At 37.1% G+C, this 23,058-nt stretch overlaps 1 protein-coding gene across 2 annotated transcripts in view; it reads right to left on the reverse strand.

Annotated features, from left to right (window-relative positions):
* Positions 1-1,509: 1,509 nt before the first annotated feature.
* Positions 1,510-23,058, reverse strand: part of LOC141907858 (uncharacterized) — a 115,521-nt gene continuing 93,972 nt past the window's right edge. The window contains exons 4-9 of one of the 2 annotated variants that reach the window (XM_074797614.1): positions 22,716-22,756; positions 7,914-7,946; positions 3,779-4,081; positions 3,545-3,613; positions 3,331-3,463; positions 1,510-3,179 (exon numbers count right to left, since the gene is read on the reverse strand). In XM_074797614.1, coding sequence (XP_074653715.1) covers positions 3,435-3,463; positions 3,545-3,613; positions 3,779-4,081; positions 7,914-7,946; positions 22,716-22,756 — 475 coding nt within the window. In that variant the 3' untranslated portion in view covers positions 1,510-3,179; positions 3,331-3,434. Of the gene's footprint in view, positions 3,180-3,330; positions 3,464-3,544; positions 3,614-3,778; positions 4,082-7,913; positions 7,947-22,715; positions 22,838-23,058 lie in introns of both variants that reach the window. The other variant, XM_074797605.1, reaches the window with a different exon arrangement.

A 23,058-nucleotide genomic window follows, 5' to 3' on the forward strand; every position in this document is an offset into this window, starting at 1 on the left:
GTTCGCTGTTCGCTGTTCGTCCTTGTAGTTCACAGTCACAACAAACTCCCGCACTTCGCTGATTTCTGTTGCACTTTCGGTAGCGATCTGGTTGACCACTGACGATGATGAAAGGTAGGTCTCGGCATTCGACGCTGCGTCTAGTAGGTCCGGTCAAGTTTGCGGCGATTTTAAGGCGACTGCCGATTTAAGTCCCTCATTGAGTCCTCGGATAGTGCAGGATAAGGCCAGTTTGAGATCCGTGTTCATTTGAAGTTGCAGGTGCTGAACTCGAAATATGTACTGTGTGCGTGTGTGTGTGTGTGTGTGTGTGTGTGTGTGGAGGGGGGGGGGGGCGGGGGTTGGTTAGTGTATAAAGGGTGTGAGTCTTATTTTTTCATTTTTATGGACATCAAAAACTCGATCTGACCGTGAAGCATCTAGGAGTATTGAATGTCCCTATGAATTCTGAATTTTTAGAATTTGGCAATTAGAAATTTTCAAGTTTGGTTTTTCAATATGAGGCCTACTAAGTGTTCATAACGGAATTGTGTTCTGTGTATCATTCAATCAAGACTAGCTGGTTGGTATATTTATACAGATAAGTGATAGATACACTCCTCGGAATTTTATCCTTGAAATCTTCTTGAAAAGTCTTTGAATTCTGTATTGACTGTTCCGTAGAGACCCCGAAACAATATATGCATGAATGTAAAGCAAATGCATGGGTGTTTTTGTTTTAATAATTATTTACGGTCAAGGTGGAGTTCGTACTCGTGGTTGCTGAGATCCGCCACCAGTTGGACTTGGTTTAGGTGGTCAAGTGTGGAAGATCGGGACCCTGAACCAACTCAACTGCGTTTTCACCCTCCAGGGCCGAATGGGCCAACGAACATCAATCATTTCGATGAGGAGAAGACTCCAGCGATTGACAATTTCAATTTGTTTTTCACAGATTAAATCATTGATAAAATTATTGGGGGAACAAACCGTTAGGCTGAGGATAAAATCACAGCGAGAATTCCAAAATGTAATTCGCCATTACAGAAATCGATGAATCGTGAGGAATTCTATCGCCTACTCTAAATCATTCTGAATATGGGTCAGATTCAGATCTCGACTGTCGCAACAAACCGTTCAGTGAAATGGGAAAGCAGTGTTCAGTATTTTTTTGTGATTTGATATTATTGAACTGATTTATACTTCTGTACCACAAGGTCCTTCACATTTGTCCTTCGAATCTGGACGAGCGCAATCAGGAAAGTGGAAATAATTCGAATTTCGATGAGATCTAGACCCAAATCCTCAGGGCGATCTCATTTGGTCCCCCCTGAAGCTTGAACATAGTGAAAAGCGACCATGTGACTACCGCGTATGTAGTAACAGAGCAGCTTGCATCAGACGCGAGACACGATTTTACTGTGACGACTGCGTTGACCAACCAACTTTGCATCTACTTCAATGCTTCAAAGATTATCGCATGAAACGCGAATATAAAAGACAATGATTGAGAACTTATATTTTACTCTTTAATATACTGATTTCATGTGTGCAATAAATAAATCTTAATGCTTATGGTTGGATCTTCTTTGTAAATACGTTTCCCATGAATAACATGTAGGGTCTGATTGTTTGCGATTTTCATTCTTATTTTGGATAATTATCCTACGTATATTAGTATATTACGCTGGAATTTGACCTTGATTTGACACTTATTTGGGGTCCAGCCCACCCCTGGATGTGATAAAATGCATTAACCAAGATTTTCTGACTTTACATAACAATTAAGATCATAAATAGTTTAAAAGGCCTATTTTGGACAATTCTATGCGAAGAGAATTTAACATTGCCTAGTTACAGTATATATTATTGAACAGTAAAGTTAATTTTATGTAATGCTATTCAATATTGTATATGGCATCAGGTAGTGTTGATTGATCCCTATTTCATTACCTATCGATTATCAGTTCGTGAGATTCATTTGAGATATAACCTAGATGACCAGTGTTGTCATAAAAACTTGTTGTGCAGTTAAGTCAATTAAAATATGCTGGTAAAGCATCGTGAAATTCCATTGCAATTGAAATTCAAGTTGCTGATTTCACCCTGGTGCTTACTGTAACAGTGAACTTATGAGATAATGACTGCCATCATAAAAACTACTTTACGATGACCTTGTTATAGATGTACATATTCATCAATAACACGGACGGATGGAGGCCTATTGGTGTTATTCAATTGCTGTTGTTTTCTATATAATTATCATAATGTTTAAGCTTTTATTTTATCTCTCCTTATGTCTTTATTGTATACGATCTAATAACGTATAGCTACACGACGGAGCAATAAAGAATTTAATTGCATGGAATTAAATTATTTTTAAGCCCAGAAAGGATTTGGTGAGTGAGTCTATAACCCGGTATGCGCTTCAATGACTATTTTGTCGATAATATAGAATTTCGTTGAAAATGTTGTGGTCAGCCCTGAGTATTACAGGTGCATTGGAAGCAACTTTGATTGCCATGGCGAATTGCTGATTTTTGAACGGTTCTAATATTGCTGCGTCAAATTTAATTAAATATTGTCAAAAACGTTAGAAAGAAAAAAAAAACGTCATTCAGTAAATTATTGCAGCCACTGTTAAATGGCCTACATTGAGTTTCTCAGTAAATTGGTAGTGAAGCTGCATAATCGGATGGGCTTATATAGGCCTACCAATGGTTTGGGCAAAAAACCCAATCGTGAAACTAAACCAGAGACAGGTTACTGACTAGTTAATTTATTTTATAGGACAGACAGACGAACGTATGAAAAGTGAATATTTTGATTATCGATTCATGTATGAATTATATCATTTTTTTAGAAAACTCGACCAATTCTGAGATATGGGATATATGTGTCCTGATGACAAATTCGGTAGTTAACGATGTTACTGACAGCTTGTACATTACTTTGTGGTATTGCATGAGGCATCATCATTACCAAAATAATAAACTATCAAATTTAAATCATGAGGAAAAGCTAAAGCTCATCACTGGTACTTTCCCCGACAACTACGATTTATTTGGACCATGAGTGGACAGAAAGTCATGTCGCGTATCATCAAAGTTTTCTTCAATCAATGCGTCTCAAACTTATTTCAGAAACATCCTTATTTTGGCATTCAGGTGACATCGTGATTTCATGGAGTTCAGGTGTATCTATAGCAAGAACATGAGCATAGCGTTTGAGCTAGAGCATTGTAACATCAAAGAAAAATAAATTTCTGCCTTACAAATATATGGACATAAAATATAACAAATAGCCTGTTGGTTGCTGGAGTAAACACGCAGTCGACCTATAGAGCCTCACCAGTATTAGCTACAGAAAGTGCTGTGGTTAGGTCTTTCAATCGTTATAGTTAGCAGATATGTCACCTTTCCATTCCAAACTGCAGACTATAATCAACAACTGCATTAGGCATTTGTGTAGCTCATTTGGTTAGCTGAAAGCAGAAAACCACGGAAAACCAGGAAAAATGAGCTTATTAGCTTACTGAATCACAACAACCAAAATAACTACTTACGTGGATAAGCCGGGTAATCTTGATTTGGACCCGGATATGGAGGTGGTGGTGATGAAGCTGATTCAACAGCTGGAATGAAAGTATTATCAAGCTCATCTTAAGAAACAAGAAATAGGTGCGACAGTTAATGGTTATGTAAAAGGAGTATTTGAGTAACAAGAAATAGGTGCGACAGTTAATGGTTATGTAAAAGGAGTATTTGAGTAAATCTGAATTTTCCAGAACTTTACTTACATGGTGGAGAACTAGTATATGACAATGTACCAGATCCGGGAGCAAACCCAATGTCACTTGTAGCTGGAAACAGAGCGCCCACATTGCCTGGATGGGCGGGATATGGAGTAGTCATGTCTGTTGGTTGTTCACGATAAGAAGTACCAATGTTTGGTGGTTGCGCAGGATAAGGAGTGCCTATGCCCAATGGTTGAGTAGGATAAGGAATATCCATCCCAGCTACATATGCAGCTCCTGCATTGGCATTATCATCATCACTTAAAGGTTTCACAGGATAGTTTGCATCTTCGCCAGGTCGGAATTCTAGAAAAAAAAAATTAAGAGTTGCAATTTGCCTTCTCAATTTTATGAGAGGTTTTTTAACAAATTACAAACAAGAGCCCCAAGGGACACTGACCTGCCTGTCAGCTTTTCATAAAATGGCAAATGATGCATTCTGTTGGTAATATTTGTCAAAATAAACTTCCCGTACACAATACAAGCGTATTTTGATAAGTCATGAAAGCAGAACAGACAGCGACTGGAGCTGGCAGGAACAAATGCCTCAGATAATTTCCCTTGGTCTTACTGATTTGAATGCGGAATAAAATTGAATTGTCAAAAATTTGCTCAATGAAACAAAAATTGAATTGTTCTATTTGTTCAAAAAAGTAAAACTGAATTGCATTTGATATTTTTTCCAGAACAAAATTTGATTGAATTTGCAGTTTAAGCACACGGCTAATTAGCATATCAAGGTCATCCATCCGTTTTGAGAAAAAGCTATTTTCTCGGACTTTGCAAATTTGTCAATGATATTTTCTGTAGTGCTAATAAATATATTCCTCCTAAACCCAAATCAAAATATACTGTGTAACACATCGCGAAATTCCATGAGTTGTATGTTTGTGGTCTGGTTGCTGATGCGTACAGTAATAGGCCCCAGGCTATGGCTGGCCTAAAAAAACAATCTGTTTGGAGTCCTTGGACATGCTTATTGAAAATTTCGCCAAGAATTTACAATTACCAAAAGGGTAAAAGAAAAGCCTTTGCAAGTCTAAAGGACTGTCTAAAAACATGAAGACTTAATTGCTTTTGAATAAGGAATTAGAATGGAGCTTGTACGGATGTACATGCATCGGGTAAATTTGCAAATGTAACCTCTCAAAGACACTCAAAACTATCGATCTATTGAAACAAAATGTCCACATTGAAACCAAAATATAAGATAACATGTTGCTTTGATTCAAAATCATAAAAGCTACTATTTATGTATATTTCTTGGATTCATCAAAGAAAGTATAGTTCAAAGATCAAGCCACGTTAAAAGATTACATGAAAAAGTATGGATACCACCCAAAATATAGAACTAGGGGTCAATTTTGATTTCACAAAACTGGGTATATACAAAAAGAGACAGACAATGTGATTCCATTTAGACATATTTTCGATTATTTGACCAAAAATCGAGTAAAGATTTACAAATAATCTAAAGTTAATAAAATAGACACTATATAACACATCTGTTGAAAGAAATCAAATCTAAGGGCCTTACAGACACAAAATATGTTACCTGTTTTACTGACATATGTTCGTGATAGTCAAATGATTGGAAGTATAAGGTCATTCGCTAAAATTTATAACTTTCTGCTGGATACTGGCAGTTTTCAAAAAATATTCGGTTCTCAGACTTTTAGACGGTCTCATACGCTTCCCTATGCTAAAATGGGATGTTTCCGATGGTTTCTGATGATCTTGAGATTCTGGGTTCATTAGGGCCCCCCTAAATGTCTTATGATTGACCTACGAATGCCCCCGGGCTATCCGCAGCTTCAATTTGTCTCTAAATATTTCCATTATATCCAGTGATTGGTGTATAGCACAGCACACTAGCAATCAGGTCTATTTATAAAGCAATCAATTTTGCTCGACTTTTGTTTATACAAGTTGACCTCAATTCACTGTTAACGATCGCCCGTTGGGACCTGCATCGAATTTGTTTCTACATCCACCAGCGAAGTCGAACAAAAACAGGTGCCTGGGGTTGCCAAGACTATCAGGCATACATACAAGCAGTATAAGCTTCATTCAAAGCCAGTTAGATAGTACAGGGGTGTATACATTACCCCACTGTTACCCGAGGTAACGCCCCGCCGTCAACGGTTCAGTCAACACCATGCACGCTTAAATGAAACGTTTCATTATGCAATGACTAAATTTATTCTATTAGGAATGTAGACATACTTCTGGGATTTACCTTCAATCAATCTAAAATTGAGCATTATAACTATATTATTTTTCAAGTCAAATTACCATTGTGAGATTTTTTAGATACCAGTACATCTATATTTTTCCAACCCATTTGTTTCAAATATTTTGACTGTCAATTCGCCAAACTTAATAATTTTGACAAAGCCAGTGTACGATAACATGCAGATTAATCTTTACAAGCGCTTTTCGGGCGGAAAAAGAACAAACAACAAAGTCACATACCCCAAGGACTGAGTATCACCATTTTACACTGCTGGTATGATGATACCATATGATGAGACTGGGGTTATGAGGCAAGATATTTAATATATAACTCAACAATTGTACCACCAGTCTCATATTATGCAGCGTTACAGTAAACCTTGGGTATAACATGGCAGTTAGTCTACAAGAGGCCAAGTGGCTTTCATGATGCAATGCAAGTTGTGGCTAATATGTGACAAAATATCTTCTCAAATATAATTCACACAGTTCAATCATATATTTTATTGTAAAAACATTGGAAAAAAGCTTAAGATCGATTTGTTTTTCCATCAGTCACAACGATTTCATTTTCATATTTAGAGTTTATGCTAACTTAAGATTGAATTGAATATTTTTGCAGACTGAAATTGAATTGAATTAGATTTGATATTTTCCTGAATAAAATAGAATACATGAATTTATTTATGTTTGTTGAATAATATTGAAAACACTAGAATTTGTAATCCAAATGGTTAATTAGCATATCATAGTCATTCATGCCTACAACCCAGACCATGTACCAAATTTTCTGAGGTACAAAGAATAAGTCATAAACTCAAGGTTCCACGGGAAATTAACTTGTATTGTAATTTAAATTCGCATGTAATGCAGCAGACACAAGCGTGGGTTCTAAAGAACTGCTAATATCTGCTTAAAGGCCGACTTTCAGAGGCACCGAAAATACGGTGGTATAGCACTTGGGATTTTCAGTGTAGACCACATACCACCACTGACTCATCTCACAGTCAGTTGTTTATAATGTTTACACGAACACATCTGGTTGACACTAGTTCACACAGTATCACAGTTGAGGAATTAAGAAAACCTTTTTATATTTCTTGGATAAAATTTTTGACGCAGTATTTATCTTAATTATGTTATGCTGATTCTGTATGTTTTTTAATGACAATCAGTCCAGTAACAAAGGATTTAACGAAAAAGTTTGTATTTTCAATTTACGCAATTTTTTTTTCAATTTTGATGAAATTTTGACACAATTCAGTTTGTTACAATTGCTAGGGAAAACGATTTCTAACCTCCAAAATCATGCACCAGTGAGTTGCAACTGTTTTGTTCATATAGTTTTATGAATATAGGTATCATGTTACTGTAACTGTGCCGTGTGTGATGCACTGTTCCACTGGATAACTCCTCCCAGCTTATCATTCAAAGATTTGAAAATTCAAAGAATGCACTTAGTAATTTGCTAATTCATGCATGAAGGAGGGCTTAAACTGAAATCTAAACCATAGAAATGAATATGTTCCACTCTGACACATATCCTTGACAAAAAGGACGGTCCAAATTGGTTAACTGACAGATATAATAGGGAAATACCAGTTTCAACCGTTGGAGCTCTTCACTGCTCCATGGGTTCAGAGATACTACCATGTCTGACAGACATACTGGAAATCATATAGAGGACCTCGGTTATGGTTGCTTTTTTTTCTGCATTCAGGATTTTGTGAAAACCCCGTGAAACCAGGTTTCTATTGAGAAATCTGCTTCCTAATGATCACAGATAGATACTATTTAAATGCATAATTCACCTGGACAGATCAGATGCATTGTAATTGGAACCATATTCACTCCATTTCTTGAGCAATAGCTTCAGCCTATGGCGGGCCTAATAGTGCCTTACCTGCAGTATTTTCCGTTGTGGTTGGCTTGAATCCTGAAAAATGTCATAAACCATTGCATTATGAAAGGTCACTCTGAAAAAATAACTGGCTGGTACTCAAACTTCAAGCTAAGCTTTAAGCATCTGGTTAATCCATTTGTTAAACTGTTCTAACCATAAATTTAGGACCTCGATATCGAAGTTTGTATAGGCTGTATTTTTAAAATTCCGGAACAGAGATTTGGTTTGCAATATTGAGAATGGCCACAGGGACAACTATGGCCAGGTCATAGTTTTATCTTTTTTTTACAAAATACAGCTATTCTACTGAATGTCATTTACACAGTGCAATGATGGTTTTTAAATAGCGCAGGATTAAATCAGATGAATTCATTTCTTTTATTCAGTCTCAGTGATTTGCATAGCTTAAGCTAACTAAATCAATTGAAACTAGAATAACCCCTTGCGGCCTTAAGTATCCCGCAATACTGTCCCCCACTATGTAAGAATTGAAGTCGAGCACAGATAAACTTTTCTTAACTCTCAATCAAGTTTCATGGATAACCATCAGATATTTCAGGCTATATCGTGCATAACAAGATATTCAAGATGGCTACCCTGGTGTCCATATCGGATGGCCTCCATTTTCGATAGTGGTGAACATCTTACCTGCCTCAATCCTGAAAAAAATTTCATATATATCTATCTAGAATTTTAGGCTCTATTGTGCTAACAATATAATTCAAAATGGCCACCATCTCATCTGCCCCAACCCTCCCACTGAGTTTCATGAGAATTAATCAATAATTGTAGGCTGTATTATTGTTGTAACAAGAAAATTCAAGATGGATGCTCGGGCATCAATATTTGAAGGCCGATGACCACAATTTTTGATAGGGGTGTACATCTTACCTGCCAAAACCCGATCACTAAATTCTATGAAAATCCATCAAGAATTATAGGCTGTATTGTGCAAACTAGAAATTCAAGATGGCTTCCCTCGTGGCCATATTTGATGGTCCATAGCCTCCAATTCAATAGGGTTGGAAATCTACGTGCCCTTATCCCCACCGTATGTTTCTTTTATACAAGGTTATCTGAAGTTGTCATTTTTCATGTATTGAGCACCCCTGGTAGCCACATGGAATATCACATGACCTTGAAATTTTGCACTGGGGCTTAGCATTCCACTAACTACATATCTGCAACACATTTTCATTATCAAATCTGTTTCATTTAGAAATTTATCTGACATCATCTTAAAAACGTATTAAACATCAAAGAAAAAAAATATGGCCACCCGTCCACTAGCTTGGATCCAATTATAAGATAAGACGCACATGCACAACTTGATATCCAGCCAAACATATGTGTAAAGTTACAAGAAGAGAGTTAGTAGTTTGGGAGGGGTTTTGCAGCCAATATTGTGTCCATGGACGACGACGGACGCCTGATGACAGACGCCTTAGGCCGGGATTTGACTCTAGTATACCCCTAAATATCGTTGCGGGGGTATTATAAGAAATTATCAGCTGATTCAAATTGAATTGAATTAAAAATCTTTTGCTATGAAAAATATAGCTATTGACTTGAATGTGCAATCCAAATGCATGGTTATGAACTAATGAATCATCAAATTCTTTTTCGCAAGAAATTTTCTTTAAACTTTTGATGTTTTTCCAGCATATTTTCTGGACAGTGGGAAACTCCATACATAACGACTAAAAATATCAATTATATTCAATATCCACCAATAATCATTATCATCTTTTTAAAGATTTTTCAAATCAATTAAATGTCCCTGCCATTGTTGATCTACATAACTTACCACACGAGTTTTATATTTTCGAACAATTATTTTATGTGTTGTATATGTTGTTCGTTCTAATATAAAATTATTCACAACTTTGTATTTAATTAAATTCTGTGGGATTATCTAATTTATCTTGTTTAACTTGTCGCCAAATATTTTTTACAGAAGAATAAGCATCAAAACAGGATTATAACATAAATTTCTTAAATCTTGTTTGTTCTTTAGTATTAGATTTTTTATTCCCCATTTATATATCATCAATATTTACTGATTATTATCAATATTGAATACTTAATAGTTATATTTAATTGCGCATTGGAAATAATAAAAATATGCATTTTATAATTGCGACCTCCTTTTTCCTTTTTCATGAATAATTGTATTCCATCTTTTATATTTTGTAATTTTTTACCAGATCCATGTAAAATAATTATCTTCAGTTGTTCTAAAATCTAACCATAATGCAACTTTATTAACAGTATAATAATCGATTTGATTTATATCACAATCTTCAGATAATTTATTTTTTTCATTCATGAAATGTTTTTTGATTTCTGGCCATTGATCTATCATTCTCATTCCTTGACAAAATATTTTATTTGCAATTCCTTCAGTTGTTATTTCTACTTTTGATATTTCAGGATTATAATATTTATCAACTTTTATTGCACCATTAGAATATGTTGTGGTAAAAATATCAATATCCCTTTAATAGATCTTCTACGAAAATTGATATTTAGGGTTTTCTGTTACATCACAGAAAACCCTATTGAGATTCGCGTGTTTCTTATTATTAGGGTTTTCTGTTACATCACAGAAAACCCTATTGAGATTCGCGTGTTTCTTATTATTAGGGTTTTCTGTTATTTCACAGAAAACCCTATTGATATCCGCGTGATTATTAGGGTTTTCTGTTATTTCACAGAAAACCCTATTGATATCCGCGTGATTATTATTATTATTATTTTCTTCCACACTATTTTTACCAAAAGAACATAGGCTTTGTTACCTTACCGCTGTTTCATATACAATCCATATAATATCGTTCAGCTCACTGAGATCTACAAATAGCCCGCGTGTTTTTTCACGAATCATCGTTACAAAAGCGCTGTCGGGCCGTAAACATCGAAAATTTAGCCCCATTCAATGGGGCGACATGTTTTTCGAGTCGTCATCCCGAAATCAACCCGCAGGCCGACTGTCACTTCGATTATCAATTCAAGTATAAATGAACTAATTTATTGCCGCAGACTTCACATTCAGTCGTGGTCTTCAAACAGTGATTTTAACAATAGCCCATTTTCCTCATCAAATCATATTACCGATACACTGGAAATTGACTACATTAGATTTTAAAAGCACTGTCGAGCCGTAAACATCGACGAATCGACGTGTGTTACTACATCGTCGTTCCGGGGATCAGCTGCGAGTTTCTCCTCATCATGAACCTACGTGAAGTGAGCCTGTTATTCCAGCCTCGTATTCAGATATAGTGTGTACACACTGTACAGCTGCCTGTAGATATTGGTTGACATGAAATGTATAACTTAGCATGACGGAGCGATGATAACTAACGTTAACGTTAGTATATAGCATCGGATACTGATACTCAAATTTCTCTGAAACAAAAACTCCAGGTTTCGTAAAAACTGAGTATTTGTTCAGGTATTATTTCAACGATTGCATCATTCCGCGACAATTCATTATTTTGGGTTTGTCGCCCGCGACAATTCATTATTTTGGTTTTATCGCCCGCGACAATTCAATATTTTGGTTTTATCGCCCGCGACAATTCAATATTTTGGTTTTATCGCCCGCGATAATTCATTATTTTGGTTTTATCGCCCGCGACAATTCATTATTTTGGTTTTGTCTCCCGAGACCATTCATTATTTTGGTTTTATCGCCCGCATCAATTCATTATTTTGGTTTTGTCGCCCGCGACAATTCATTATTTTGATTTTGTCGCCCGCGACGATTCAATATCTTGTTTTTGTCGTCCGAGACAATTCATTATTTTGTTTTATCGCCCGCGACAATTCATTAGTTTGGTTTTATCGCCCGCGACAATTCATTAGTTTGGTTTTATCGCCCGCGACAATTCATTACATTGGTTTTGTCGCCCGCGACAATTCATTATTTTGGTTTTATATTTTGTTTTTGTCACCCGCGACAATTTTCTTTTTTGGTTTTATCGCCCGCGACAATTCAATATTTTTGTTTTATCGCCCGCGATTATTCATTATTTTGGTTTTGTCGCCTGAGACAATTCATTATTTTGGTTTTATCGCCCGCGACAATTCATTATTACGGTTTTATTGCCCGCGACAATTCATTATTTTGGTTTTGTCGCCCGCGACAATTCACCATTTTGGTTTTGTCGCCCGCGACAATTCACCTTTTTGGTTTTGTCGCCCGCAACAATTAACCATTTTGGTTTTGTCGCCCGCGACAATTCATTATTTTGGTTTTATCGCCCGCGACAATTCATTAATTTTGATTTATCGCCCGCGACAATTCATTATTTTTGTTTTGTCGCCCCGACAATTCTTTTTTTGGTTTTGTCGCCCGCGACAATTCAATATTTTGGTTTAGTCGCCCGCGACAATTCAATATTTTGGTTTTGTCGCCCGGGATAATTCATTATTTTTGTTTTATCGCCTGCGACAATTCAATATTTTGGTTTTATCGCCCGCGATAATTCATTATTTTGGTTTTATCGCCCGCGACAATTCATTATTTTTGTTTTATCGCCCACAACAATTCATTATTTTGGTCACCAGGGGGCGTTGAATAGTAGAATAACTTAGTATTTCCATATTAAATTGGTAACGAGGCATATTTTGTTATCACAATCGATTACAAAATCATAGAATTTTGATAAAACCAAAGTAGTGAATTGTCGTGGGCGATAAAACCAAAATATTGAATTTTCGCGGGCGACAAAACCAAAATAATGAATTGTCGCGGGCGATAAAAACAAAATATTGAATTGTCGCGTGTGACAAAACCAAAATAATGAATTGTCGCGGGCGACAAAATCAAAATCATTGTTTTCTCGCGTTATTTTAGTTTTGTCGTTTTGTTGTAATGTCGCCCTCATTTGCATATTCGTGTTTTTTTTATCTTATCAGCCACCATACTAAAGCCTTAAGGTCGCGTAAAACTCGATAAACACTTCAAGCGACACAGCGAACGATCTCCTTTCCTCCACAGCGAACGCTTACTCCGAATGTCAAGTGTGAGTCCAGCATACAGATAGGAGTGTGTTATATACTTGTATTTAGTAAATACCTTGTGCATTTGACAATGATCGGTATGTACTGTAGGAAAAATAGAGTATTGATAAATGGTTGAAGCCCGCGGCCGAATAAAGTAATATATTCTTTTATTTTGATACCTCGTCGACATAACAGCTTTTCTCCGCCATATCTCTTCGGCCTGTTTAGTTTAGGCCTACGATTCCCCGGTACACTAAAGATTTATCTTAGTAAATACACGGTTAATTCGGTAAAGAAAAATAGGTATTGTTGAACTAACTCCTTGAAACCCGCAGCCAAATCACTGGTAGTAATAAATTAATTTGTACTCGATTTGATTCTCATGATGAGGAGAAACTCGCAGCTCATCCCCGGAACGTCGATGTAGTAACACACGTCGATTCGTCGATGTTTACGGCTCGACAGTGCTTTTAAAATCTAAAGTAGTAAATTTCCAGTGTATCGGTAATATGATTTGATGAGGAAAATGGGCTATTGTTAAAATCACTGTTTGAAGACCGCGACTGAATGTGAAGTCTGCGGCAATAAATTAGTTCATTTATACTTGAACTGATAATCGAAGTGACAGTCGGCCTGCGGGTTGATTTCGGGATGACGACTCGAAAAACATGTCGCCCCATTGAATGGGGCTAAATTTTCGATGTTTACGGCCCGACAGCGCTTTTGTAACGACAATTCATTATTTTGGTTTTGTCGCCCGCGACAATTCTTCTTTTGTGTTTTGTCGCCCGCGACAATTCATTATTTTGGTTTTATATTTTGTTTTTGTCGCCCGCGACAATTTTTTTTTTGGTTTTGTCGCCCGGGACAATTCAATATTTTGGTTTTATCGCCTGTGACAATTCAATATTTTGGTTTTATCGCCCGCGATAATTCATTATTTTGGTTTTGTCGCCCGAGACAATTCATTATTTTGGTTTTATCGCCGGCGACAATTCATTATTACGGTTTTATCGCCCGCGACAATTCATTATTTTGGTTTTGTCGCCCGAGACAATTCACCATTTTGGTTTTATCGCCCGCGACAATTCATTATTTTGGTTTTACCGCCTGCGACAATTCGTTATTTTGGTTTTGTCGCCCGACAATTCTTTTTTTGGTTTTGTCGCCCGCGACAATTCATTAGTTTGGTTTTGTCGCCCGCGACAATTCAATATTTTGGTTTTGTCGCCCGCGACAATTCAATATTTTGGTTTTATCGCCCACGACAATTCATTACTTTGGTTTTATCTGCAGCGACAATTCATTATTTTGGTTTTGTCGCCCGCGACAATTCTTCTTTTTGGTTTTGTCGCCCGCGACAATTCACCATTATGGTTTTGTCGCCCGCGACAATTCACCATTATGGTTTTGTCACCCGCGACAATTCATTATTTTGGTTTTATCGTCCGCGACAATTCATTATTTTGGTTTTATCGCCCGTGACAATTCATTATTTTGGTTTTGTCGCCCCGACAATTCTTTTTTTGGTTTTGTCGCCCGCGACAATTCATTAGTTTGGTTTTGTCGCCCGCGACAATTCAATATTTTGGTTTTGTCGCCTGCGACAATTCAATATTTTGGTTTTGTCGCCTGCGACAATTCATTACTTTGGTTTTATCTCCAGTGACAATTCATTATTTTGGTTTTGTCGCCCGCGACAATTCATTATTTTGGTTTTATATTTTGTTTCAGTCGCCCGCGACAATTTTTTTTTTGGTTTTGTCGCCCGCGACAATTCAATATTTTGGTTTTGTGGCCCGCGACAATTCATTATTTTGGTTTAATCGCCCGCGACAATTCAATATTTTGTTTTTATCGCCCGCGATAATTCATTATTTAGGTTTTATCGCCCGCGACAATTCATTATTTTGGTTTTATCGCCCGCGACAATTCAATATTTTGTTTTTATCACCCGCGACAATTCATTATTTTGGTTTTGTCGCCCGCGACAATTCATTATTTTGGTTTTGTCGCCCGAGACAATTCATTATTTTGGTTTTATCGCCCGCGACAATTCATTATTTTGGTTTTGTCGCCTGCGGCAATTCATTATTTTTGTTTTGTCGCACGTGACAATTCAATAGTTTGTTTTTGTCACCCGAGACAATTCATTATTTTGGTTTTATCGCCCGCGACAATTCAATATTTTTGTTTTATCGCCCGCGACAATTCATTAGTTTGGTTTTGTCGCCCGCAACAATTCTTTTTCAGTCCACTTGGCACTTAAGTTATTTTGGGAAGTTTTGAAGACGCTTCAAGGTAATGTTTTGATATTTGGTTTATACATGTATCTACCCTAGACACATCGTCAGCCCAAAAACTGGCCTTGTCAGATTCAAGATGGCCGACTGGCAGCCATTGTTGTTTGCCAAAATCCGCACTTGTTAAACATTTTCGAAGTTTTCGTGGGAAATTTTGAAGACGCTTTGATCAATTACCTTGATCTTTCGGTTATATTTGAATCTACCAAAGGCCCATCAGCATATGAAAATTGGGTCGATCTGACTCAAGATGGCCATCCTATGACCTTTTTATTGCCCAAAAATGTCAATTTTGGCCAGAATTCTAGGTCCTGTAGCTTCCTACTGGTTTACCATTTCTCATTGCAATTGCTGATGGGTATTCTTTAGAGAGAGATGTTTTATACCTGGGACAGGTATTTTTGATCAGCCAATTATGACGCAATTGGCGGCCATCTTGGTGTCATCAGTACTAATTCGTAGGTGGGAAAAGGTTTTTCCACATTAAATTGATACCTAAGCATATTGTGTTACTATATTCAATTGGAAAGTTGTAGCCCATAACGTGTTCTATGATTTTGGTGAGTTTCAAGGTCATTGGTTTTTGTATGTGGCCATCAGGGGGCGTTGAATAATACAATAACTTAGTATTGCTATATTATATTTGTACCAAGGCATATTTTGTTACCATGATCAATTGCAAAGTTGTAGTTCATGACATCGCCTATGATTGCGGTGAGTTTTTAAGGACATTAGTTATTCCATATAGTCACCAGGGGGCGTTGAATAGTAGAAAAGCTTACTTTTCCTTATTAGATTGGTACCTAGGCATAGTTTGTTACCATGATCCATTGCAAAGTTGTAGTTCATGACATCGTCTATGATTGTGGTGAGTTTTTATGGACATTAGTTATTCCATATAGTCACCAGGGGGCGTTGAATAGTAGAATGGCTTAGTATTTCCATATTAAATTGGTAACGAGGCATATTTTGTTATCACAATCAATTACAAAATCAAAGCTGCTCACATGTTCTATGATTGTGGTGGGTTTCAAGGTCATTGGTTTTTGTATATGGTCACTAGATGGCGTTATGTATTGAAATTGTTAGATTGTTGAGCATTTGAAACCACTTCCCAAGTGAGCATGGTGTCCCTGGACCCCTAGTTTGGTTTTGTCGCCCGCGACAATTCATTATTTTAGTTTTGTCGCACGCAACAATTCAATATTTTGTTTTTGTCGTCCGCGACAATTCATTATTTTGGTTTTATCGCCCGCGACAATTGAATATTTTGGTTTTAACGCCCCCGACAATTCATCATTGTGGTTTTATCGCCCGCGACAATTCATTATTTTGGTTTTATCGCCCGCGACAATTCATTATTTTTGTTTTGTCGCCCGTGACAATTCAATATTTTGGTTTTGTCACCCGCGACAATTCATAATTTTGGTTTTGTGGCCCGTGGTTTTGTCGGAACATTAAGTTTTTTTGGTCAAACAGTGTGTTAAGGTTGTTTTGGAAATTTACTCGGTCTGGTATATTTTGGATTACTGTGTATGTCATTTGTCAGGACATTAAACAGAAGACGACTTAGGATACTACCTTGCGTGACTCCACTAGTTTCACTCCACCATCTCATTCCAAGATGAGGCGTTCCGTTGATTTCGGTTACAAGTTTCCGTTCAGAGATAACTGCTGAGCCATTTGGGCGACCTATCATTGATACGGTTTCCTAATAGCCTGTTTAGTAATGGCTGATGTTGAGCCTTATCAAATGCTTTGTTGAAATCCCCCGTTGAACAGGATTCTAAGACTGAGCAGAAAACCCGTTACCGCTGCTTTTTTATATGTCACACTATTATTTTATGTCACACTATTTTCACTAAAATAACATAGGCTTTGTTACCTTGCCACTGTTGCCAATACAATCCGTATGATATCCTTCAGCTCACTCCGTGCGTATTACCATGAATCAATGTTACAAAAGCACTGTCGGGCCGTAAACATCGAAAATTTGGCCCCATTCATGTTTTTCTGGGTCGTCATCCCGAAATCCACAGGTTGCTCGTCACTTCGTTTATCAATTCAAGTGTAAATAAACAAATTTATTGCTGCAAGACTTCACATTCAGCCGCGGTTTTTAAACAGTAATTTTTAACAATTACCCATTTTCCTCATCAAATCATATTACCGATACACAGGAAATTTACTGCTCTATATTTTAAAAGCACTGTCAAGCCGTAAACATCGAAGAATCGACGTGTGTCTCTTCATCGTCCTTCCGGGGATCAGCTGTGAGTTTCTCCTCATCATGACAATCAAATCAAGTACAAATAAATTTATTACTACCAGTGATATGGCCACGGTCTTCAAACAGTTAGTTTAACAATACCTACTTTTCTTTACCAAATTTACTTGTAGTTGTAGGCCTAAACTAAACCTGCCGAAGAGATGTAGCGGAGAAAAGCTGTTGTGTCGACGAGGTATCAAAATAAAAGAATATATTACTTAATTTGGCCGCGGGCTTCAACCATTTATCAATACTCTATATTTCCTACAGTACATACTGATCATTGTCAATTCCACAAGGTATTTACTAAATACAAGTATAGAACACACTCCTATCCGTATGCTCACACTTGACATTCGGAGCATTCGCCGTGGGGAAAAGAAGATGGTTCGCTGTGTCGCTTGAAGTGTTTATCGAGTTGTACGCGACTTTAGGCTTTAGGCCCACCGGTACTGGTACTGAGCTTTACTGTCTCAAACAAACACAGTATAATTGTTGCGTTTATAAACGGACTCATTGGATTGAACTTCAAAACAAAATTTACGATGTTTAGGAGGGTTGTAATTCAATAGGTCTACGACCAATCTGTCGATGTAAGGCCTACGCATATACATAGGCCTACATAGGCTAGTAGCCTCTACTAGGTTAAAGCTAAGTTCACTGTAAAGGAGGAATCAGATTTATTAAAATGCATGTTAATTAGTGATTAACTGGTTCTGACTTGCAACGATCAATCACAATTATCAATTTTATTGGCAAAAATGAAGATTTTTTTAAAAATTTCGTCTGAGCAGACAGCTTTATAAGCCAGACTTTTCATTTGAGTTTTTTCATCATAAATGAAACTGGTATTCTATTAATTCCTAACGACTTAAGCCAGGCATAGGTTGGCTTGCGACTCACTGCAACGCCATTCACTGCGACCGCCAGCGACGATTGTGTCGCAACAACTCATCGACCTACGCTCCCTTGCGACGGGTTGCGACTGTCAGCACCGCCAGTCACGAGGAGTCGCACGTGTTCTACATTCTGCGGGGCGACACGACCGTCACAACCGACCTACGCGCTCTTGAGACTGACAGAAACTAGTCGCACAGTTGCTGACAATCATTTCGCAACTGACTTGCGATGCAACACGAGGATCGCATCGCGTCTCAAGGCCAACCTACGTCCGGCTTTAAGTTACTGCAGAGCCCCAGAAATATCTTTTTTTTCCATTCAAAAGACCGCTCGAAAATTCTTAGGTTGGAACAAAATTTTCTTTGTTCGAACCAATAACATTCTTTTCGAATCGAACCAATTTGAAACTAGGGGTCCAGGGACACCATGCCCACTTGGGAAGTGGTTCCAAATGCTCAACAATCAAACAATTTCAATATTCAACGCCCCCTGGTGACCATATACAAAAACCAATGACCTTGAAACTCACCACAATCATAGAACATGTCATGAACTACAACTTTGCAATCGATCATGGTAACAAAATATGCTTAGGTACCAATATAATAAGGAAATATTAAGTTATTCTACTATTCAACGCCCCCTGGTGACCATATAGAATAACTAATGTCCTTAAAACTCACAACAATCGTAGATGATGTCATGAGCTACAATTTTCCAATTGATTGTGGTTACAAAATATGCATAGGTACGAATATAATATAGAAATGCTAAGATATTGCATTATTCAACGCCCCCTGGTGGCCATATACAAAATCCAATGACCTTGAAACTCACCACAATCATAGAACACGTTATGAGCTACAACTTTCTAAATGATTGTGGTAACAAAATACGCTTAGGTATCAATATAATGTGGAAAAACTTTTTCCCACTTACGAATGAGTACTGGTGACACCAAGATGGCCGCCAATTGCGTCATAATTGGCTGATGAAAAATACCTGTCTCAAATATAAAACATCCCTTTCCAAAGAATACCCATCACAAATTGCAACGAGAAATAGTAAACCAGTAGGAAGCTACAGGACTCAGAATTCGGACCAAAATTAACATTTTTGGGCACTAAAAAGGTCATAGGATGGCCATCTTGAGTCCGATCAACCCAATTTTTGTTATGCTGATGGGCCCTTGGGGGATTCACATATATCTGAAAGATCAAGGTAATTGATCGAACGACTTCAAAATTTCCCTCAAAAAGTTCAAAAATCTGTAAAAAGTGCTGATTTTGGCAAATAACAATGGCTGCCAGTCGGCCATCTTGAATCTGATAGGGCCAGTTTTTGGGCTGAAGATGTGTCTAGGGTAGATACATGTGTAACCCAAATATCAAGACATTACCTTGAAGCGTCTTCAAAACATCCCAAAATAACTGGATTCCGTCTACGGACGGACGGACGGACGAACGAATGGACGGACGGACTGATGACGGACGAAAAGTGAATGCAATAGCCCGCTGGGACTATAGTCCCAAGTGGGCCAAAAATCATTTGAACAGAATCGTTTTAACTTGAACAGAATTTTCTAGTCAGAACATTAAGTTTTTCGTTCGAACAAGTATATGTTAAAAAGTTTTTTCTCCGAACCAAAAGCATTTAGTATTTCGTTCAATCGAACAGAATGGTTTTCATTCAAACATTCGTTCGAAAAAATTGTTTTCGCTCAACCATATTTTTTTGTCGGGACAAAAAGTTTTTCATTTCAACAATAACATAGCTTTTTATTCGAACACATTTTTTTGTCAGAATGAAGAAAAGTTTTGGTTCAAACAAAAAGCGTATTGTACGATCAAACAGAACTGTTTTCATTCGAACAAGATTTTCTTGTCGGAACATTAAGTTTTTTGGTCGAACAACGTGTTAAGGGCGTTTTGGAAATTTACTCCAGTACATTTTGGATTACTGTGTATGTCATTTATCAGGACATTAAAGAGAAGACGACTTAGGATACTACCTTGCGTGACTCCACTAGTTAGACTGACTTAACAGTCGGACCGACTTAACTAGTTAGACCGACTCATAAGATGAGGCGTTCCGTTGATTTCGGCTACATGTTTTCGTTCCGAGATAACTGCTGAGCCATTTGAGCGACCTATCATTGATACTGTTTCCTAATAGCCTATTTAGTAATGGCTGATGTCGTACCTTATCAAATGCTTTCTCGAAATCCATAAAGAGTAATTATGGCCTAACAGATTCTCCAGAGTCAAATAGGACCATCTGATCCAGTTGTCCATGGTTTCAAGTAGGTATAATTGACTGTTTGTCAACCTACCTCTTATAAAACCGTGTTAACCGTTGAACAGAATTATAAGACGGTGCAGAAAACCTGTTATCGCTGCTTTGCAGCTATATTTTAGAATTATTATATCATTTAATATTTTTAGTTTTTGTCACAGAGTGAGTTGTGGACTTCTCCGGTGCGGAGTTTGGTTTTTCAGTTGTATGAACTGTCTAGTGGCGCCGCCCTAGGGGTTGTCGTCGTGGCAACTGGGAACCCGTGTTTATGATCATTATTTATATGTGATTCGATCTATTTGGATCGAATTATTGTCAGCACAAAATAAACTAGATTTAATACTATAGTCATATTATTTCCGTTTATTTAGTGGTAGTTGAGGAGCTGGTCAGGTGGCATTTCCTGACACCTGTCTACGACAGTGACATACGACGTCATCAGAGGATTTCGACTGATTAGACGAGACCAACATTGAGTCAGCAGTTAAGCAGAGGAAGCAACTCTCGTCTCCGTTACGCATCGAATCGAGGAATCGGCTCTGTCATATTTTATTTTCAGTTGATTGGATGTGCTTTTTATTTTTTTTCACCTTCCACTAATTTTGGAGCAGTAATGATTTTTTATTTGTATCATTTAATCCAAATTTATCATTTATTGTTGCAGTTTTAATTAAATTATTATAACCAAATATAGCTGCAAAGCAGCGATAACGGGTTTTCTGCACATCCTTGTTCGTATTCGTGATCTTGTCTGGATAATGTGTCGACCACGATCGTGTGTACGCGACACAGCCAAACCATGCCATGAAATTGAAGGGAATCTAGAATCCTGTTCAACCGTCAACATGGTTTTATAAACGGACGGTCGACAATCAGTCAATTAGGCCTACTTTGAAACCATGGATGACTGGACCAGATAGTTATTTGACTCTGGAAAATCGACTGTTAGGCCTATTGGTATTTATGGATTTCGAAAAAGCATTTGATAAGGTACAACATCAGCGATTACTAAACAAGCTAATCGGAAACGGTATCAATGATGGGTCGTTTAAATGGCTCAGCAGATTTCTCTGAACGAAAACAGGTGGCCGAAATCAAAGGAACATCTTGGAATAAATCAGTCTAACTAGTCATACAAGGTAGTATCCAAAGTCGTCTTCTCTTCACTATCCTGATGGATGATATACAGAAGTAATAGGGATAATAGGGGTTCAAGCCAAAGGTCGAAAGGTCGAAAAATAAATTCTCGCACACTCAAATTTATTTTCCGACCATTCAACCTTTGACTTGAACCCCTATTATCCCTATTACTCTTAAAATATTCATATATATGAACATTATTTAAATGAATTTCATATATTTTGAAATAAATTTCATGTTTTAAAAGTGAGAGTAAAATGTTAGCATAATAATCTAGAAAAATAAGATCAAATATAGATTTCGAATAACAAAAAATCAATTTTTAACATAAAAAGTGTGAGTAAAGTGTGAGTGAAATAATTCAAATACTGTAATTAGTAATTAAAAAAAATACATTAGCTTATATAATTAGTTTAAATATTACAATTGAAGAACAAGATAAATTATTAGAAGATAAATTATTAGAAGAATTAATTAATTATTAGTAATAATTTATAACAATGATTAATTAATTTTTTGTTATATGAATGGTAGACAATTTCTAATTTCTAGCGTCTTCAAAATGCCCTTGTGTTGATTTTGGTGGACAACAATGTCGGCCAGTCAGACCTCTTGATTCTGACTGGGCCAGTCTTTGGGCTGCAGATGTGTCTAAGGTAAATACATGTATAGAACATAAATCTAAACAATCAATTGAAGTGTCTTCAAAACTTTTCATAATAACTGGATTCTGTCTACAGATACACGGAAGAACAAATGGTCAGACGAGGCCTGGAAACTGAACACATAGCCCACTGGGACTATAATCCCTAAGTGGGCTTAAAACGAAGCATGTCATTCAAGTTTTGCTGATTAAATTGTGGAGACTGCAAGGGTACTTACGAACAGCCGTCGTAGGAGGAATTTCCTTAACTCTATTACATCTACAACAACACCATATAATTAGTACAATAATACCAATCAGAACAATTACTCCTATGACTGTCCCAGCAACACGGCCACCACTGAAAAAAACAACATTAGTGCTGAGAAAACTTCTATTACCACCGTAGAATATACTTATGCAGCTATCAATATGGGCCTCAACCGCCACATCCCAAACTGACTGACACATCTTCGATGCTGATAAACAACCAAATCCTGAACGAACTTGTTTTTCAATTTCTCTGATAATCTTAATCTTCCTCGAGGCACGTTTGTTGCCATCATTAAGCTCGAGTGAAAC

Source organism: Tubulanus polymorphus, chromosome 1 (genome assembly GCF_964204645.1).
Source record: "Tubulanus polymorphus chromosome 1, tnTubPoly1.2, whole genome shotgun sequence".
NCBI lineage: Eukaryota > Metazoa > Nemertea > Palaeonemertea > Tubulaniformes > Tubulanidae > Tubulanus > Tubulanus polymorphus.